Genomic DNA, 18,680 nt, shown 5'->3' with positions numbered 1-18,680 from the left:
ATAGGGGGCACTACATATGTATTTTAGTTAGGGCCAGAACCTGATGGCGATATGTTTTGAATATTACAACAATGGAACCTCCATGCCTTAATTTCCAGCTCCCAGAAGTATAGTTGTACACCTGTAGCTGTTTGCTCTAATTTGAATACCTCCAAATATGTCACTGATGCCTGGTGCAGGGATGAGTTGTGAGGATGGCAAAGTAGCCCTGGATTTCTTTTAAAGGAACATTGAATTATGTTAAACTTGTCTGCTTAAAAGCAGGACTTTTATTTTGCACAGATACATAGCAAGCAGTTTCCCATGATATTAGGGCCCATTCACACTAGAGCAGTGATTTGACATTTTTCAAATTGGAAGAATGCCAGTCATCACTAGGGCACATAGAAAATATGTGGGTATTGTAGTCAACAATAGACATATTATTGGCATTCAGAAATAAATACATATATTATTAAACCATGAAAAGCCAATGGCATTATCTGTAGCCCTCAGAAAATAACCTTAATTGTTGTGAGATAAAAAGAGAATATTTCCAAGAAATTAATCCAGCTGAGAAAATGTGAAGATCACAGGATAATAGGATGTATTGCTGCGCCAAGTGTGTAGATCTATCCACCAATTATAGGGGAACAATATCAGATGTACACAAAGAGACTAAAATAAAGGTGAAGGATTTTGTTTCAAGGCTAGCATTCCAGCAATTCCAGAGTTAACTCACTGTGTTTATTTCAAAGCTTCCTACAAAATGCCCTCTATCAAGTATTTAGGAGAGACAGACAGTTTGTCCAATAATGTTACCTAGGTTTGTACCCCTGAGGAAGAGGCTTCTGGGTAAACATCATTGTTATATACTTGATCCACTGCATCAGACACTAGGAGTTTCATTATAGGTTAGTCCAGTGGTTCTTAACCTTGAGATCAGGGCCCAGTAAATGTAGCCAAAACTATGACTGGGAATACAAAACATGTATTGAAAGTCTGGAAGGGTCTGGATGGGGCTGGTTGTCACTGTGGATGGGAATTCTGGAGTTGGTAGGGGGACTCTTCAGCAGACTTGGTGGCCGTGATGGGGATGAGGTTTCGGGAGGAAGCTGGGGGGCACTGTGGGACACTGATGTGGTATGAGGGCACTCTGAAGGTCTGGAAGCTCTACAGCAGGCTGTGGGCACTGTGGGAGGCTAGTTGGCACTGTGGGAGGTTGGGGGGCACTGTGGAGGCTGAGGGCTCATAGTAGGCTTGAAGGCACTGTGGGCCACTATGGGCAGTTAGGTGGCACTATGGAAGCTGGGAGGCACTGTAGGAGGTTAAGGGATCCAAAGCTGACTGGAGGCTTGGGAGAAAGGAAGGAAGGGCCCAGCAGTGGGCCGCAGCCATGTCCTGTGGTTGAGAACAACTGAGTTAGACAGTATGTGAAAAAGATGACTGAAGGGTTTGGTGGTTTTCATATGTGCTTTGATTTTTAGCTTCTTAAAACAGATGCAGTTAATTTTGCTGGGGAGCATTGGCAGTCCTTGCAAACATTTCCGTCTCCTGAAATCTTTGTACAAATAAACTGTACCTTGCCACTATATATTTGGCACTACTGCTTATGATGCATGTGATTTTACCCCAAACCTCGTTGTGATCTATAATCTTCAGCAATTGACCTAACCTACGTTTTCATCTGAAAATCTAAACCTTTACCTAATCCTTATTCCAATTTTGCCAAAAGTTCTAATCCATCCTAATCCTTTTTTGTGCACAAAAAAGATGATAATTTTCCCAGGGCTGTGTTACCATACCTTTTTCTCTTGTGTCTTGTTGGAGGGGGCAATTGGTAGTAGAACAGGGCTTTGTTTCCCGCCATTTTGAGGGCTGTGATCTTATGACTGGTGTGGGATGGGGATATTCAGGAAGCAGCAACAGAGGTGGAGGAAGCACAGATCAGCAGAATGAGGGAAGCAGAAGCAGGGAGATCCTTGCACTGTAGATCCTCTGGTTTCCTACAGCTTTCTCTCCAGTAGGCCATCAGGTGAACAATGAGGGAGCAGTAGTGACATCACCAAACTCAATTCAAATATAATTACTAGATCAGTCATTAGAGGCAGGTGTGGGTAGGATATACCTTAAATATTCTCACATATGTGCAACAATGAGGCTGTAGATCCAGCAGTGCCTAGGCAGAGTCACATGTCAGGATGTGCACTATTTTGGAGAAGGAATTAAAAATGGTAGTATTTTCTAAGTGCTGCTTAGGCACAATTAACCTTTTCCTTTAAGATGGCAAATCTTTAATTTTTTACTTGTAATTTAAAGCGTTGCTTAACCCATGACCCTGCATTCACTATATCTGGTCTCCGACAGTACACACAACATGGAAATGCAATGATTTAAGTAAATATAAACTGATAAATACCTTTTCTCATCAGCAGTATATAGCAGTCTTGTGACTTTTATCAGTGTCTAGCTGAGCACTGGTTAAAGCTTGTAGAACGAGTTTTCATTCTGCTCGGACTGTCCTATGAGGCTGCATAACCCCTGACCCTCTGTCTATAACATTTTTTTCAACCCACTGTAGTGCAAGGTGGCACAGCCTACCTGAGAGTGGCAACTCAGCCCTGATTTCAGGAGCAATGCAGCATCATTGCCACACCATCACAGGAAGCTGCATTGGCTGATTTCACTGGTAGGTTCAACAGGTATTTGTGGGCCCTTGCAGGGGGACTGAGAGAAAACTGTAAGTGCAGATACAGATTATTATACAGGAATTATATAGCGCCAACAGTTTGCTCAGCGCTTTACAATATAACGGGAGACAATACAGTTCAATACAAGAGAGTTAGGAGGGCCCTGATCCTTGGAGCTTACAATCTAAGAATGCACATACAGTATAATTAATTGCTGTGATTTATATTCTTTAATGAAAGGTCCTAGTTCAACTACAAGGAAGTGCTATGAGAGTGTCTGTCTGCTACATTCATAGCCCCAGTGTTGTAAAAAGAGAAAAACTGCAGAGGAAAGCCATGAAACCAGTCTGCACTTAATTATTTCTAAGTTGAATTAGTAACACATCCTTAATGTTTAATCCAATTGAAACATTTTTATTCCTAGGTGCTTCAAGGACTCGTTGATGTTCGCATTCCTCATAATGAATTTTACAGAACGTGTAAGTGACAGTCTATCTGCTGTAAGAGATTAGAAAATTACTGTATTCGGCTAGGTTCACATGGCAGCAGTCTTTAAAAAGTGATCCATATTGGATAAATATGTACAGTCCTGAATGCCTTTTTTTTTTTTTTTTTTTTTCCTTTTTTTTTTTTTGCCAAATGTCAATTTTGCATGGAACGAACACACCAGAACTACAAGCCAAGCATTATTTGACTTGCAGGTGCAGCACCGTCCCATGAACTTTAATGGACAGGTTTGACAGGCAGCACCACCTGCCAATACAACAAGCCAAGTTAAATAGTGTGTATGATCCCCTCTTGCTGCCTTGTTAGGCTTTTGGGGGAACGGAAAAATGCACCAGAAGCGCCCATATTAACAGCCTGTTTGAATAAGGTCTAAAGACGTTGCTACTTTTTACCTCCAGGGAAGGTTTTATTTTCCGCAAACACAGTGATTTATAAAGAATAAAAACATATATTATTGTATGTAAACAATGAATGCAATTAACATATATATATATATATATAGTAAACAGACTTCATCTAAAATAAATAAGGCTGGCCATGCATACATTTTCTTTCGTTCTATCAGCGGGTTAAACAAAAGAAAATAAATCAATTCCCCCATCCACAAAGGCATCCGCACCATCAGAATACACTCATCAGGACCTCTGGCGATAGCCAGCAACACTGATCAAGCAACAATTTGTCAACAGGCTTCCAAAAGAAGTTCATTGAGAGACAGGCTTCTGTACAGCAACCTGCCCATAGATGAATCAAAATTTGTCAGGTCCCTGCTGAACCAGTTGAATTTTGATCCATCTATGGCCCGCTTTACGCTAGTCCACAATCTTACAGATTTACACAGTGCTTAAACTCAACATGTTTCGTTATATGTGGTTGCTTCTTTGGGATAGGCACTAAAATATGGGCTTATTCATATTAATCCAATCAGAAGTCTGAATAATATGACTGCAAAAAATTATATCAAATCATTTTACATATATTACACATTAGAGTCACAAAAACATAAAAAAAATAGATTAGAAAGGTTGTCCACAAAATCCATGACGTATAAAAGAAAAAGGGAAAAAAAGGGGGGGGGGGAATCCCATAGTGAAGCATGAGGACATTGATACTTTTAAGAGTACATAAAAAAGGGAGAGAGCTGAAAATAAAATAGAATAGAGTGGAAAATTGTTGGCCAATCAGCGCCCACATCCAATTAGATGATGAAGATTCCTCCATCTGCACTGTATACAGTGGAGACTGTATCAGCTTTTTCCAATAGTGTATATCCAGCTTTACTCTACAAAAGGCCCCATTTAAATCATAACTAAGAACAAAAATGTAATATTTTACAGTTTACCAGTACTTCGACAAAGACCAAGAAAAATGCTATCTTTCATATGTAAACTACTAATGTAAACTACTAATCCCATCACCCCACTCAGGGATAGGAACTGTGCTATTTGCACGAATACCATATAAAAATAAAGTTAAAAAAATCTTGAAAAAAGGAAACTATCGCAGCCACCATCTAAGGTTTAGTAAGCTGCTAATTATTACATTTTTGTGTTTGAGTTTAGCTATGTTTTAATTGTGAGCATATTGTTGTTGAGTTGATAATGGTGACAACTAACAAGCAATATTTTGTTCAGTGTTTTTAGATTTGGTTGCTGAAAAATCACGTCACATTCTTCAAAAAAGCATGGACAAAATTACAGTTCCCACCCAGATCATCTGGGGTCGACAGGACCAGGTGGGTCTCTTTGCTCTATTTGTGACATATGTATAGTATATAGAAACATAGTTAAAAGTGTTCCTAAATCCAGGACCCTGAATTCACTATATCTGGTCTCCCACAGAACACAGAACATGGAAATGTTATTATTTTAGTAAATATAAACTACTAAATACCTTTTCTCATCAGCAGTATATAGCAGTCTTGTGACTTCTATCAGTGCCTAGTTGAGCACTGGTTAGAGCTTGAAGGAGGACTTTTCATTCTCCTCTGACTGTCCTATGAGGCTGCATAACCCCTAACCCTCTGTCTGGACAGTGCTGATTGGCCCCTTGCCGATCACATACACCCTCCCAAAGAAAAAAACTCTCTTGCAATACACACTAAACTGAGCATGTGCAGAGTGACTCCTAGGGCTCTGTACCATCAGCACATGGATTGGGGACAGTTGAAGAAGGGGAGGAACAGAGAATACAGGATCAAACAGCCTTTTTACACAATGTAGATTATTAGCCCCTTAGGTTCCACAGTGAATATAACACGCATGCTTTACTGCATATACAGACTGATTTTACTGTTACGGGTTTAGTAACACTTTAAGTGAGTTTTGTTTCATACCTGGGTGTACAGCATGTTAGATCATGTCGCAGGGTAAAATTCTATTTTATAATGTTCAACAATGCCCCCAAACTCTAAAGCTTCCTAAACTAACAGTAATTTTAGAATGTCCAACAATGTTCCCAAACTCCAAAGCATCCCAAACTAGTTCTACGTTCTATAACCAGTGCATAAGCTAACCACCGCTTCCAGTTTATGGATTTCCCTGCATCTTTAATATGTTTCATTCATTATTCCTCTGTCACAGGTCTTGGATGTTTCTGGAGCAGAAGTCTTGTCCAGTGCCATACCTGGAAGCCAGGTGGAGATCCTAGAGAACTGTGGTCACTCAGTAGTGATGGAAAGACCCAGAAAAACAGCCAAGCTCATGATGGACTTTTTATCCTCCCTTCAAACCACAGAGAACAATAAAAAACATGATTAACAATCAGGAAATGCCTGGGACAACTCTGCTCCTCTCTGTATACTGTACCACTCTGAGTTTCTCAGGGGATCTTGTAGAACTCTTAGGAAAGTAGTTTAGTTCCTTGTGAACACAAGACTGGGACTTCAGTATCTGCCTGTAAAGTCCACATGCAGATCCCTTCCAATGTGTCAGAGGCTTACGATAATGCATGTGACGGACATGGATGATTATGGTATGGTATGCTGATGGTGATTCCAAAGTCAACATGATCTTTTAAAATTTAAAGCGTGCAAACGGAAACCAGTCACAAATGTGATGCACCGAAACTCTCCACCCAACACTTTAAAACCACTATAAATGCAGGATGATCTTTTGAACCTGTTTATTATATGCAATGTACTGCTGTTGCAGAAATATTTGTTGATAGGGCCTCAAAGGTAGAAGACTTCCCTTACTGTGATGCTGGTGAGTCATTGTGCAATGGAAGTACCAGTCCTTCAAGCTGCTGAGATATACAAGTATGAGCACACTGCTTGGAATGTGTGCAATATACTATATGAATATTTTGGTACCGTGCCTTCAAAGCAGTATTGTGTAGACAACACAATACACCAATCAGCTTTGATAACATGCGCACTGTGATCTAAGGGTCTGCATGATGTAAATGATCAGAAGCCACACCTGCTTCCATGAAATATCACACTCAGAGAAATACAAATTAATGTCCTTAACTGATATGCAAATTTTCATGTTCACATCAGCCACAAAAAGGACTGAACAATTTACAGAGCTGTATTTTAGTATTTGCCATTGAGACTGATGATCTTGTATACGTCTCATAATATGGATATTATTTGTTATGTAGATATTACAATCGGATGTTCTTACCAAGACGTGGGATAAGAATATTGAGGTTGATTTACTAAAGGCAAATAGGCTGTTCACTTTGCAAAGGAAGTTTCACTTTGCAAAGAATACCCAATCTTGTACAAGGAAAATAAAAAACAAACAAACAGCTTTTTGTGCTTGCACATGATTGAATGATGGAAGTCCGGGACAAATTCCCTTGCAAAGTGAGCCATCTATTTGCCTTTAGTAAATCAACTCCATGGAGTTTAATTCAAATGACTGCCATGGTTCATAGAGAAAGCTAAAGTGGCCTATCAAGTTATAACACGTGTGCCTGAAAGGTGACTTTAGCATGCCTAATAGTACCATGGGCAAAATCAGAAAATACATATGTGATGCAGTATGTATTAGCATTAACACAGCTGTTTACGTATTTCTCAGCTACACCCCCCTCCCCCCCCCAACATAGAATTATTACCTATTGATCCTGGCAATAGCTGTTTTTTTTTTTTCACTTCTTTTAACAGGCCAAGCTGTCCCGCACAGGTATCAGTTGTAGGGGTTGGAACAAGCTGTGTAAAATCGAGAGGGGTACTGATTCATATGATTTAGGCTGGGTTCACACTGTTGCACTGAGTTAGTGCATGTGTGTTGCTGCTTGTGATCCTGATCATTACATGCGTTGCATTCAGACAGTCTATTCATTTGAATGGCCTGCTTACTGCACCAAAAAAAGGTGCTTGTACTATTTTTGTATCATGAAATGCTGCACACCGCACAGTAGTATATTACTGTCCATTGTGCTGCGCTGCAATGTACATTTGTTTTTAAGGTGCGTTTCGGTGCCTTTAAGAATGAATGGCATCACAGTGCATCAAATCACAAAACACGTTTTTGCATGTTGCATTAATGTACACTTAAGCTAGGTTCACATCTGTGCAGGTGGTGCCTCTGCAGATCTGCACGAAAATCCATGCAGCCGCACCACCCGCACAGAGAAATGCGGACCCGTGGACGGGTGCCATTAGTTCTAATGGCACGCCGCCCGCACTGGAAAACGCAACCTTACTGGGACCCGAGGTTCCCGTGTGGGCTGCGCGTTCAGGAGAAGTGCAGGGATTTCTTCTCTGCGTGCTGTAGGGCAAGGGAATCCATTCAAATGAATGGGCTCTCGTGCCCGCGCAAAACGCGACACGCACGGCTGCATATATGTGAACCAGGGCTAATACGTGTTACCACAGTGCAAGAGTATGAACCCAGCCTAAACCATTTTTCCACAAGAAAAAAAAAACTGTTGTAATGGCCTTTTTAGTGTAATCACCAGTTTGGCTTTAATTTTGTTGACATTTCTTAAAGCCCAACTTCAAGCAGATAAAAAAATGATCCCTTGCAGTGGTGCTGTACACCCCAGACCCCCCCCTTTACAGCTCATTTTGTCTAGGGAAAAGGGGAAAGTTTTATTTACCTGATCCTCCAGCAGACAGTGCTCCCCTGCCATGGTGGACTGTCCTTCGGCATCCTCACGTCCAAAGCAGGTCTATGGACCCTACTCTGGTCTTCATGACCTCAGGGAATGTAGGGGTGCAGAAGCTGCAAGGACTAGTCTAGGGGGGGAAGGAGCAGAGGATCGAGTAAGTATATTTTCTGTTATTATTCCCCTAGACATAAATGAGCAATTAACCCTTGCAGTGTGGGCACAGCCCTGCTGCAAGGAACAGTTTTTTATGTGCCCGTGGTTGGACTTTACAGTCAATGTAGGATTACATGGTTTGAGACTACCCAATCGCAGGGTGACAACACTCTATGTGATTTAACTGCAGAGCGAACTGTGTTGTCCTATTATAGGAAGTGAAAATACAACAGATCTACTGCCATGATCAGGTAATAAAACTGTTACGGGGGGGACCCTGAATAACAAAACTGCTGCTAGTTGCTAGTGACATGTTCATCATATACAGTATGTAATTTATTATGTCACCCACTTTATCTACTTGATGGATCAGAGCCAGTGGTCGATTCCCAGGTCCCTGCATCCCCTGATGTCTACTGTAGCCACCTGGGTTATTGCTTGGAATGTTGGCAATGATGTGGGTTGGGGCTGTATGTATTACTGCCTAAAGCAATAAAGATGACCTGCCACTTTCTAATATGTTATTCATCTATCAGTTTGATGAAAATAAAGACAATTTGAAAGCAGTAAAACACTGGTTGTAGGTGGAGGAGAGCGGTGTTTGATCGGCGGCAGGGTTGATCCTTTTGTTTTTAAGAATTTTGAAGTCACCTTAAGACTGCAATACATTAACAACCACTAATGAGTTATTACCAGCCGCTCAACAGCATAACTTATGAGTGTGTCACAATTTCTGGGGACCATCACCCTACGTGAATGAATGTATGGAACAATAAACTACCTTTTGCATTAAAAAGCAGAACAATTCCACCTGTCAGCCTTATTTATGAACAGTGTAATTCTTATTGAGACTGAACACAAGACCCAACAAATTGTCTGGCATTTAAGTCCTGGCACTGTGCACATTTTCCCACAATTGACGTTCGGTATGAAATTATGATCTCCACACAACGCCTACCCAAATTTGTTCAATAAACAGCAGGTTGCTTAGTAACTAGGCATTTCTTACCATCAGAAATTAAACCGTAAGATAGAAATACATCAATCATGCTATAATAATTAGCACTGACATAGAAAATACTGTTATCTAATGTACTTTATATGCCAAGTGATTTCTTCCAATCTTCCTTCTAACCGCTTTCATCCCTCCTAACAAGGCCATGTCCTCCAGTCCTACCTAGTCTGGAATTATTGTGTTTAATGTCAAAGCAGACACTTTTCGAATTTGAGAAAACCCCACTATATGTTTGTTATATGTTCCCATTCACACAGCATACCTAAAAATATATACATTTTACCCTTTAGATCAGTCATTTTCAGCTAGGGTTCCGCCAGAAGTTGTTAGGGGCTCCTTGAGCTGTGGTTAATTGGTCTCCCATCTGATGGTGCCTACAAAGTTCCAGGTCCATCATCACTTGACAGAGCCAGGTAGAATGACACCAATGATCTTTAAAGCTGACTTCAAGGGTGGCATTCTAACCACCACTATAAGGGGGACATTCATCCACGGACCACCAATGTAAGATAAATGTTTTCAATTACCATAGTAATGAAAGTGCCATGTGTACATAAATGTCTATGCAGAACAGCAAAAAAGTTCATAGGAGTCAAATTTTTCGAGTTACCTGCAATGGACTAACCTTAGCAGGGGTTCCCTGAGATGTGACAATTATTTCAAGGGTTCCTCTTGGTTAAAAAAGGTAGAGAAAGGCTGGTTTAGATGTTCCCCAGGAGAAGGCCTCATGACAGACTGCAAACATTTTTGAACAATTTCAGAATGACTCTGCTCCAAAGGATCTATTTATAAAACATTTGTTGGACAAATGCCCACCCATTTGTGCAGGTCACATGAATTTTGGCTGTAAATTCTGAAATAGATTTATTCCTATAATAGTCACCTCCGTCTAGTAGCCTGGATGTGGTATATTTTCTCATTATTTCAGAAAACTATGTTGCATTTTGGCCACTACATGGAGATGAAGATAATATAAATGAATCTATTACAGCAATTATGGCTAAAATTTGAAATCTGTGATATTCATGCAACAAATGTTTTTAAACCTTTTCCCGTCCGTACTATAGGCATTGCTCCCCAGTTCTGGGAGGACATCAATGGACATGTGCGCCTCCCCCTGGAGCATGCATTGAGTGCACTCTGTGACCGCTGTGTCTTTTGGACAAATGTCCAAATGTCTTTTGGGGAAATCACAGCAGCCCTATACAATGAGATCAGCTGTGTCCAATCACAGCTAGTCACATGTAAACAGGCTTGTCTGACAGGATACAGTGAGTACATTGCTTATACTGATAATCAGGGCATAATCGTCTGATAAACAAAAGATCTGTCATTGCTGGCAGCGATGCTGCCACCAATGTCCACGAAAAACAATAAAAATAAATGTGGAGATCCGCAAAAAACGGCCGACGGGCTGGAGTGCTTATTGACCGATTTTTCGTGCGGACGAAAATTCGGCCGATAAATGACCCGTCTATGACTTGCCTTAATAATATGTAATAATGGTAAATAAACAAGACACCTAAAGAAGTGTCACCTTAAAAACATGCTGGGTAATGGTTAGCTTCTACTTCCTCTTCCTTATCCGTCAGATAAAGGAAGGATTTAGATATGGGACAAGCATTGAAAGGTCTTGTGTCCTGTTATCACCAGGTTCAGATTTATACTTTCTTCCGTTCCGGGTGAACAGTCTTGTGCCATCCACCTCATGCCTAACCATCAGTGCCACCCAAGGCACACTGAAGCTGGAGGCGGAGAGGCTGACGATTAGAAGAGAGGTGCAAGGTGTTGCCTGTACTGCTCACATTGCACACTGTTCTTCAAAGCATCAACAATAAACATTTAACAAGCTTAGAACCACTTGTTCAGAACCAATCTGAACACAGATTGTAGAAGGGTGCAGGCTGTAGCTTTAACCTCCCTGGCGGTATGATTATTTCAGATTTTTGGTGCTGAAAGCGGTACCATTTTTTTGCATGGAAATATGTATTTTTTTTATTGTAGGCTGTAATTTTTAGGAAAAACTCACTGAAATCTGTCCGAACAAGAGTCTAGTAAACATCCCGGGTATGATAAAATTTGAAACACAAAATCATAAATTATAATTTAATAATCATAAAAATAATATAAAAATAATAAAAAATTTAATTCAATAATATAATCAAACCAAAAACACTGAAATGTGAAATAGAGCGCCAAGTTCGCACATTGCTGAGCTCAGTCGCAAAATCGTTTTCAGTTTCTGATGACGAATTTCCCCCACGAATCATTATCACTCAATTCTGCAAGTGGTTCTGATTTACTATCGCTGTTCTCTAGCTGATCTAAACCGCTTTTGACCTAAAGGGACACTTTTTGGACGCCATGGACATTTCTCAGTTTCCAGGCAGAAAGAACAGACAAAATGCAGGCAGGGCGCAGGACAAAGCACTAGGGACAATATGTATGTGAAATAGGTTGAAACAGCAATGTTTTACTGTGTAAAATGTAAAAAAAAAAAAGTGACATTTTTTAAAATTTTTAAATTTCCCGCCGGCGGCGGCGGCGGCGGCGCCTGTACGTCCCGACGTCACAGGGACAGGACACAGAAGCTGGATGCCGGCATCGGCCGGAGGAGATGGCCGGGGACGCTGCAGGGGACACATCGTGGGAGCGCAGGGTAAGGTAAGTGAAGAACACATGCCGGAGCAGTGCCGCAGGGTAAGCCCGAGTGTAGCTCGGGGTTACCGCTTTTGGTACTGAAATGTTACCCCGAGCTACACTCGGGAATACCGTCAGGGAGGTTAAACCAGATTTTAGCAAGCCAAAAGTCTTGTAAATGCTTGTGTAAAGCTAAAGTCAGTACATTTAGCTGGATTCACACAGGGGCTTGATAAAAAAAAAAGCAACTAGCTCCTGTAAGCACAGTATAATAAAGTATGTATTGGAGGACCAATGGCCTTCGGCGTGTATGAGAATCAGTGGTCCAAAGTTAGGTCTTGAAAGGCAGCTGTCTGTTGACAGAGGTATGACAATGATATCTCGGGGGTAGTCTGTGGGGTATGTGAAAGATGAGAGCATCACAAAAGTTTGATAAGTCCAGTGAGAAATTTTATTTGGCATGAAAAGGAAGAGGTCAACACATTTCCAAGGCTCAAAACTCCTCTCCCTTCATCAGGGCTGGGAAATGACATCTTAGTTGCTGGTGAAGGGAGCGTTTTAAACCTCTAACATTTGTTGGGTTGTGGCACTCTCATTTTTCAAATATTCCACATTTATTTACACAAGGATATTGGAAGTTTTTTTTCTGGGACAAAAAGACACACCAATCAGCCATAACATTTTGTCCACTGACAAGAAAAGTGAACAATGATTATCTTGTCACAATAGCACCTGAAAGTGTGTGAGATATATTAGGCAACAAGTGTACATATTGTCCCTGAAGCTGATGTGTCAAAAGTGGAAAAAACCCAGCAAAGCATGATCCAATTTGCTCCTGCAGGGAAAAAACATCCTTCCTGATCCCTCGAGAGCCAATCGGATATTCCCTGGATCAAGTTAACATGTTAGTAACCAGTTATATTCTGTGTATCTAAGAAAAAATACAGGCCTTTTTTAAAGCAATCCACTGAGCTGACCAGAACCAACACTTGAGTCCATTTCACATTTTCACAGCTCTTACTGTAAAGAAACCTTTCTGTATTTGGAGATTAATTTTCCCCCAGATGTAAAGAGTGCCTCCTTGTCCTCTGCGATGACCTCAGGGTAAAAAAATCTACACCGAATTCACTATATGAACCACTGATGTATTTATACATGGTGATCATATCCCCCCCTTAAATTAAATTCCTTTAATATTTTAAATTGGATCATGCTTTGCTGGTTTTTTTTGCCTTTCTCTGGATCAATTGTGGGTATAGGATTATAACTTTTTTTTTTGAACTGGATGGTCTTTTGTCTTTTTTTCAGCCAGACTAACTATGCAACTATGTAACTTTCCTCATAACTGAGCTCCTCCATGCCTCTTTCCAGTTTGGTTGGCCTTCTCTGCACTTTCTCCAGTTCCCCAATGTTCTTTTTGTGAATTGGTGCCCAAAACTGAACTGCATATTCCAGATGAGGTATTACTAATGATTTGTACAGGGGTAAAATGATATCCCTCTCTCTGGAGTCTATACCTCTCCTAATACAAGAGAGGATTTTGCTCACTTTAGAAACCGCAGCTTGGTATGTGAGCATCAAACTGGACAGATACCACAGCATCCCTACAGAGGTCCAGTGGAGTCAATGCCTCCATAGGTCAGGGTTTTTTTGGGGTCAAAAGGGGGACTTCCTCAACATTAGGTTGGTGTTCATAATTTTCCAGCTGATCAGTGTAGGTATATTTTAGAGATCTCTTCCAGCAAGACTGGCAGGACTCTGCATTGAACCCTGCACACATCTCATAACCTTTATCCCAGTGTAGAGAGAATTATAATCTGGCTACATTCCTGACCTATAGTCTAGATCACTGTGCTCTGTGCCATTATCTTATCGCTCGTGTAAAAAGTCCGACCTCTAAGGCCATAACATGTATGAAATATACAGAATACATTGTAATACAGACTTCATATTAATAAACATTCTCACGGCACAGCCTGTCCAAGACTAGGGCCTTGGCATTGTCAGTAATTATTATGTGCCAGGCCCAGCCATAGACAGCAATGGGTTTCTCATGGCATGTGCCTGGGATGACCAAAACTCTCTGTAGCCAGGCCTAGTGCATGCATAAAAGGTACAGGGAATGTCAGACTCCATGGAAGGCTGCATTCACACTGGAGCATTTTGTGAACGCTTGCAAAAGCGCATTTTTGCACGCAGGGAAAACATGTCACACTCATGATGCCATTCATTGTTAATAGCACCCCAAAAACAGCAAGCAGATGTGCATTTTCATATGTGATAAAACATATGTCAAAGTGCATGGTTTAAAAACGCATGAAGTTCAACTCCCAAAAGGGTACATGAGTTACTCTGGCGTGTCTGCAGCATGTAGGGGAGTCCATTGAAATGAATGGGCTGCCTTATACGTGTAGCATAAAAATGTGCCACAAAAAAACCCGCACATTTACAAAATGCCAGGTGTGAACCTAGCCAGATGTTGGCCAATAGGAGGGAAGAATTCAATGCTGTCGCTGGGGATGGAAGAGTGGCTGATCGGACAGACAGCTGGAGCGGCCGAGGGGAGGGACCCTGTAGGAGATTGTTTCATGTTAGCTCCTGTCCACAGGGTGACAACGATGCTGTGCATTTTCAGTGCAGAATGAACAGTGTGGGCACCTGGTGAAGGAAATGGAAAAATAACAGATCTACTGGCAGGTGATATGACTGTTTCTGGGGAAGGGGGTGTAGAAAAAAGAATGTTGCATTAGTAGTAGAACTGTATTTAAAAAACTAAAAACAGGTCGGCTTTTTATTGCAGAGTACATGCAATATCTCTTCTACAGTAAAGTACACTTACCTGTCTATTCGCAATCCTCTGCAGAATGTACACTGTGCTGTGCGTGTCCAGGCAGCGTGCCGGGCTGACTGTATTCCTGAGCCAACCACTCATAATGGCTGTAGACTGGCACCCAGAAGGACCAAGGGGGAAGATGCCAGGAACAATGCCAACGGGCTTGGACCATTGGAACCAACTGATGGAAACTGACAAGCAGATTTCACTTGCAGAGACATCAGTTTACATCAGTTTTCATGCGCTCTGCAATGAGTATTATACACGTTGCAGATTTCTGCACAGTAAAAATCTGCACGTGATACTAGTGTGGTGTGAACAGGGCACATAGAGAACAATGAATTCTGTTGTGCCCTTGCAGAACGCTTGCAGAAAACCTGACGTCTCTACACCATAGTGTGAATGACCCCTTAAGGCTTGGTTCACATATGCATTTTGCGTTTGACGCTCTCTCCAGTGTTTTTTGCAGTTGGTTTTGCGTTTTTCTACATGCATTTTTGACGTGTTTTTACAGAGTTTTGCGTTTTGTTTAGCTTTTTTTTTTTGTTGAAGTGGAATTTTTTTTGTTGCTGGGCAGAATAAAAATGCAAAATGCGGCAAAAAAGCACTACCATGCATTTCAGCAGCTTCTCCATTGAACTCTATTGCAGCAAAAATGCTGCTTTTTGCTTTTAAAAAAGTCCCTGACCCTTTACAAAAATGCAGCAGCTCAAAAAAGCGTAGATGTGAACATGTTCCATAGGAAACCATGTTGAATGGACTGCAGTGCGTTTCTGCAAAAAGCACTAAAAAACACATTGGTGTGAACAGAGCCTAATGCTAGACTGCAGCATGCGTCATTTTTTAATTTGCCTATAGTTCCACTAACCTCAACTGACAGACTCTTTACAAGAGATCACTGAGGAACAGGGGCGTACTGACCATTTGGAAACTCGGGCACTGCCCAAGGGCCCAGGGTCAGCAGGGGGCCGCGTGAGATGCCCCTGGTACCTTTTTCATAGGCTTTTTTGAGTTTGGGCAAGGACTAGTGGTGTATTTAAGTTTTGTGCTGCCCTAGGCAACACAACCCCCATGGAGAGACCTTGACACCAGCAAACACCCCCCTTCCCCACGAAGAGAGCCTGACATTGACCAACAACACCCCAGTCCCCCGCCCATCCCCAGGTGAGAGAGCCTTCCACTACCACCGCCCCCCATACACTGGCAAACCCCCCCCCCCACCTTGGCAAGAGATAAGACACCCACCTTCACAGCTCCCTGGGAACAAGAGTCGGGCTCTGCATACACCATCAAGCAGCCCGCAGCCTCTCTCAGATCCCACATGGTCCCCATGCTGCGCGTGTCCCTTCTTCCTTTCCTTCTTTCAGGGGATGGCACTGCCCCCCTGAAAAATGCCACGGCCCCCTGAAAAATGCCGCTGCCCCCCTGAAAAATGCCACCCTAGACAACTGCCTTGTTTGCCTTGTGGTAAATACACCCCTGGCAAGGACACAGGGGCCCCATGATCCCCTATTGCCCGAGGGCCCCATGAGTTGTCAGTCCGCCCCTGCTGAGGAAATAAAGTCAACTGACAGTTATAGCAGACTCTGTGCAGCCTTACATTGAGGGAAATTAAATCAAATGACAGTTGACTCTTTGCAGTAGTTCAATGACAGATGTTTAAGGGCAAATTATTTTGTACTATATAAAGCGGGTCATCTTAAAGGGTCTACTATTTGTCAGTCAATAAAACAAGGTGGAAACTATGCAAAACTGTACATAAATTAAAAGACAGCAGCGAACACATAAGAGCATATCCTCTCTAATTACATGCAATACAATAATACGTTTTGCGCTGATAAAACTAATAAAATGATCAAAATTGTTTACAGAAATATTTTAAAAAAATTGTGCATAAAGGAAAGTCCACAGAAAATGAAAAGGATGTAAGCCTCCTCTGAAAAAAAACAAATATAGTATTATAAACTATTATAAACAAATTTAGTCCACATTGAGTGAATCAAAAGTATTAGTTCTCCACAACATCTCTCTTCATCCGCTAACATCATTGTCACCCACCACCACAGTGAGGATTAGATAGAAACATATGTTTGTCCCAAGCATGTTTGAAGCTATTTACTGTTGACTGGCTCACTCCATCTGCTGGAAGTTTATTCCAAGCCTCAACTATTCTTTCAGTAAAATATTACTTTCTGAGATTAGTTTTGAACTTTCCTCCAGTTAGTTTAGGGTCATGTCCCCGTGTTCTTGATTTTGATTTCCTGGTGAAAATGCTGCCCTCTGGACTTGTTCTCTTGATTTTATCAATATATTTATGTAAGTGAGGTCTCCACAACTGGACACAGCATTCTAAATGAGGTCTAATTAAAGAGCTATGTAGGGGAATCAGGACCTCTTTCCTCCTGCTGGTGACCCCTCTAGTGATGAATTCTAGCATTCTATTTGCTTTCCCCACTGCCTGGCCACACTGTTTGCTCATTTTGCAATCATCTGAAATAAGTACCCCCAAGTCCTTTTCCTCTGTAGTGCTGGCCCATGTTGTACTCTCTCTAGGGATTCTTTCTCCCTAGGTGCATTATTTTACATTTAGAAACATTGATCTGCAATTTCCACTTTTTTGATTAATCTTCCAGCAATGCTAAATCATGTTCCATGTTAAACACCTCCAGGGATATCAACCCTATCACACACCTTTGTGTCATCAGCAAAAAGACAAACGTTACCCAACAAACCTTTAGTTCTATCACTATACAATTTTCTTACAATTTTCTTACAATTTCCTTTAGATTTACCTTCAACTATGTAATGCAAGGGCCTGTCTAATTGCATACAATTGAAAGTGTCATTTAGGTTTGACCTCATATTATATGGTTTTTGGCTCAAGAAAATTGTATAATGTATGGCCAGTCTTACATATAGATTAAATAGAACAGGATTGTCAAGGTCCTACCTTTTCCCAGAGGTTATGTTACTCCATGTGCTGGCATCCATCTTGGATTTCTGCTGAGCATGATGGGAATCTTTCATGCCTTCAGGTCTCTGAGGTCCATCCCCCAGAGGGGTGTGGCTGAGTACATATAAGCCTGGGATCTGCACATGCTCTTTGCACTTGTGTCTTGTGTCTTGGTCTTGCTACAGCTCTGTGTATATGCTTGTGACTCTTCTGGTATTCTGACTCGGCTTGTTACTAAGACCATTCTCTGTGTTTTCCTTCGATCTGACCTTCCGTTGCTGAACCCGACCCGTGACCTGTGATTCTCTGTCTACTGTTCTGTACTGTTTTGTCCCGTTGTTGTTGACCCGGCTTGCCTGACTACGCTATTGTCATTCTCACCAGCTACACGCCATTGGCGGCGGCCATTACCGCAGCTGGGGTGTCTCGGGGGCCGCGACCTGGTTCCTGGCTGCGTCAAGTCCATCCCCACCATCAGGGGCCCTGGTGAAGGGCAGCCTGGGACTTAGACTCCGCGCCCTGAGGGACTTCGGTCTGTTGCTGGTGGTTGTCGTCAGCCAGTGCGTTACCCTGCCACTAGGCCTACCTGTCCGTTCCACAGCCCTGCCCTGACAAGGACTTAGTACGGAGCCTTGATATAGACCACTAGTGACTGGTCTTTGTTCCGAGTGAACCCCATTTACAGCCACACTCTGGTATCTATGCTTTAGTAAACTGCATATCCACTGAACCACCCAAGGGCTAAGTCCAAGTTTGTCCAATGTTTGTATTAGATGCGGCCTTACCAGATGTAAAGACCCCCATATTCAGAGTGGTTTTAAGCCCTCTATACGTTCAACCTCA

At 41.8% G+C, this 18,680-nt stretch overlaps 1 protein-coding gene across 1 annotated transcript in view; it reads left to right on the top strand.

Moving 5' to 3' along the window:
• Positions 1-9,206, top strand: part of LOC149436377 (monoacylglycerol lipase abhd6-A-like) — a 30,649-nt gene extending 21,443 nt beyond the window's left edge. The window contains 3 exon segments of the mRNA XM_089661668.1: positions 3,094-3,148; positions 4,811-4,911; positions 5,759-9,206. Of these exon segments, the coding sequence (XP_089517794.1) occupies positions 3,094-3,148; positions 4,811-4,911; positions 5,759-5,935 (333 nt within the window). The 3' untranslated portion in view covers positions 5,936-9,206.
• The last annotated feature ends 9,474 nt before the right edge of the window (positions 9,207-18,680 follow it).

Source organism: Staurois parvus, unplaced genomic scaffold (genome assembly GCF_062004578.1).
Source record: "Staurois parvus isolate SC_StPar_1 unplaced genomic scaffold, SC_StPar_1.0 ptg001365l, whole genome shotgun sequence".
NCBI classification, from domain to species: domain Eukaryota; kingdom Metazoa; phylum Chordata; class Amphibia; order Anura; family Ranidae; genus Staurois; species Staurois parvus.
Note: the sequence above shows the minus strand (reverse complement) of the source record. Positions and strands in the feature narration are given on the sequence as shown.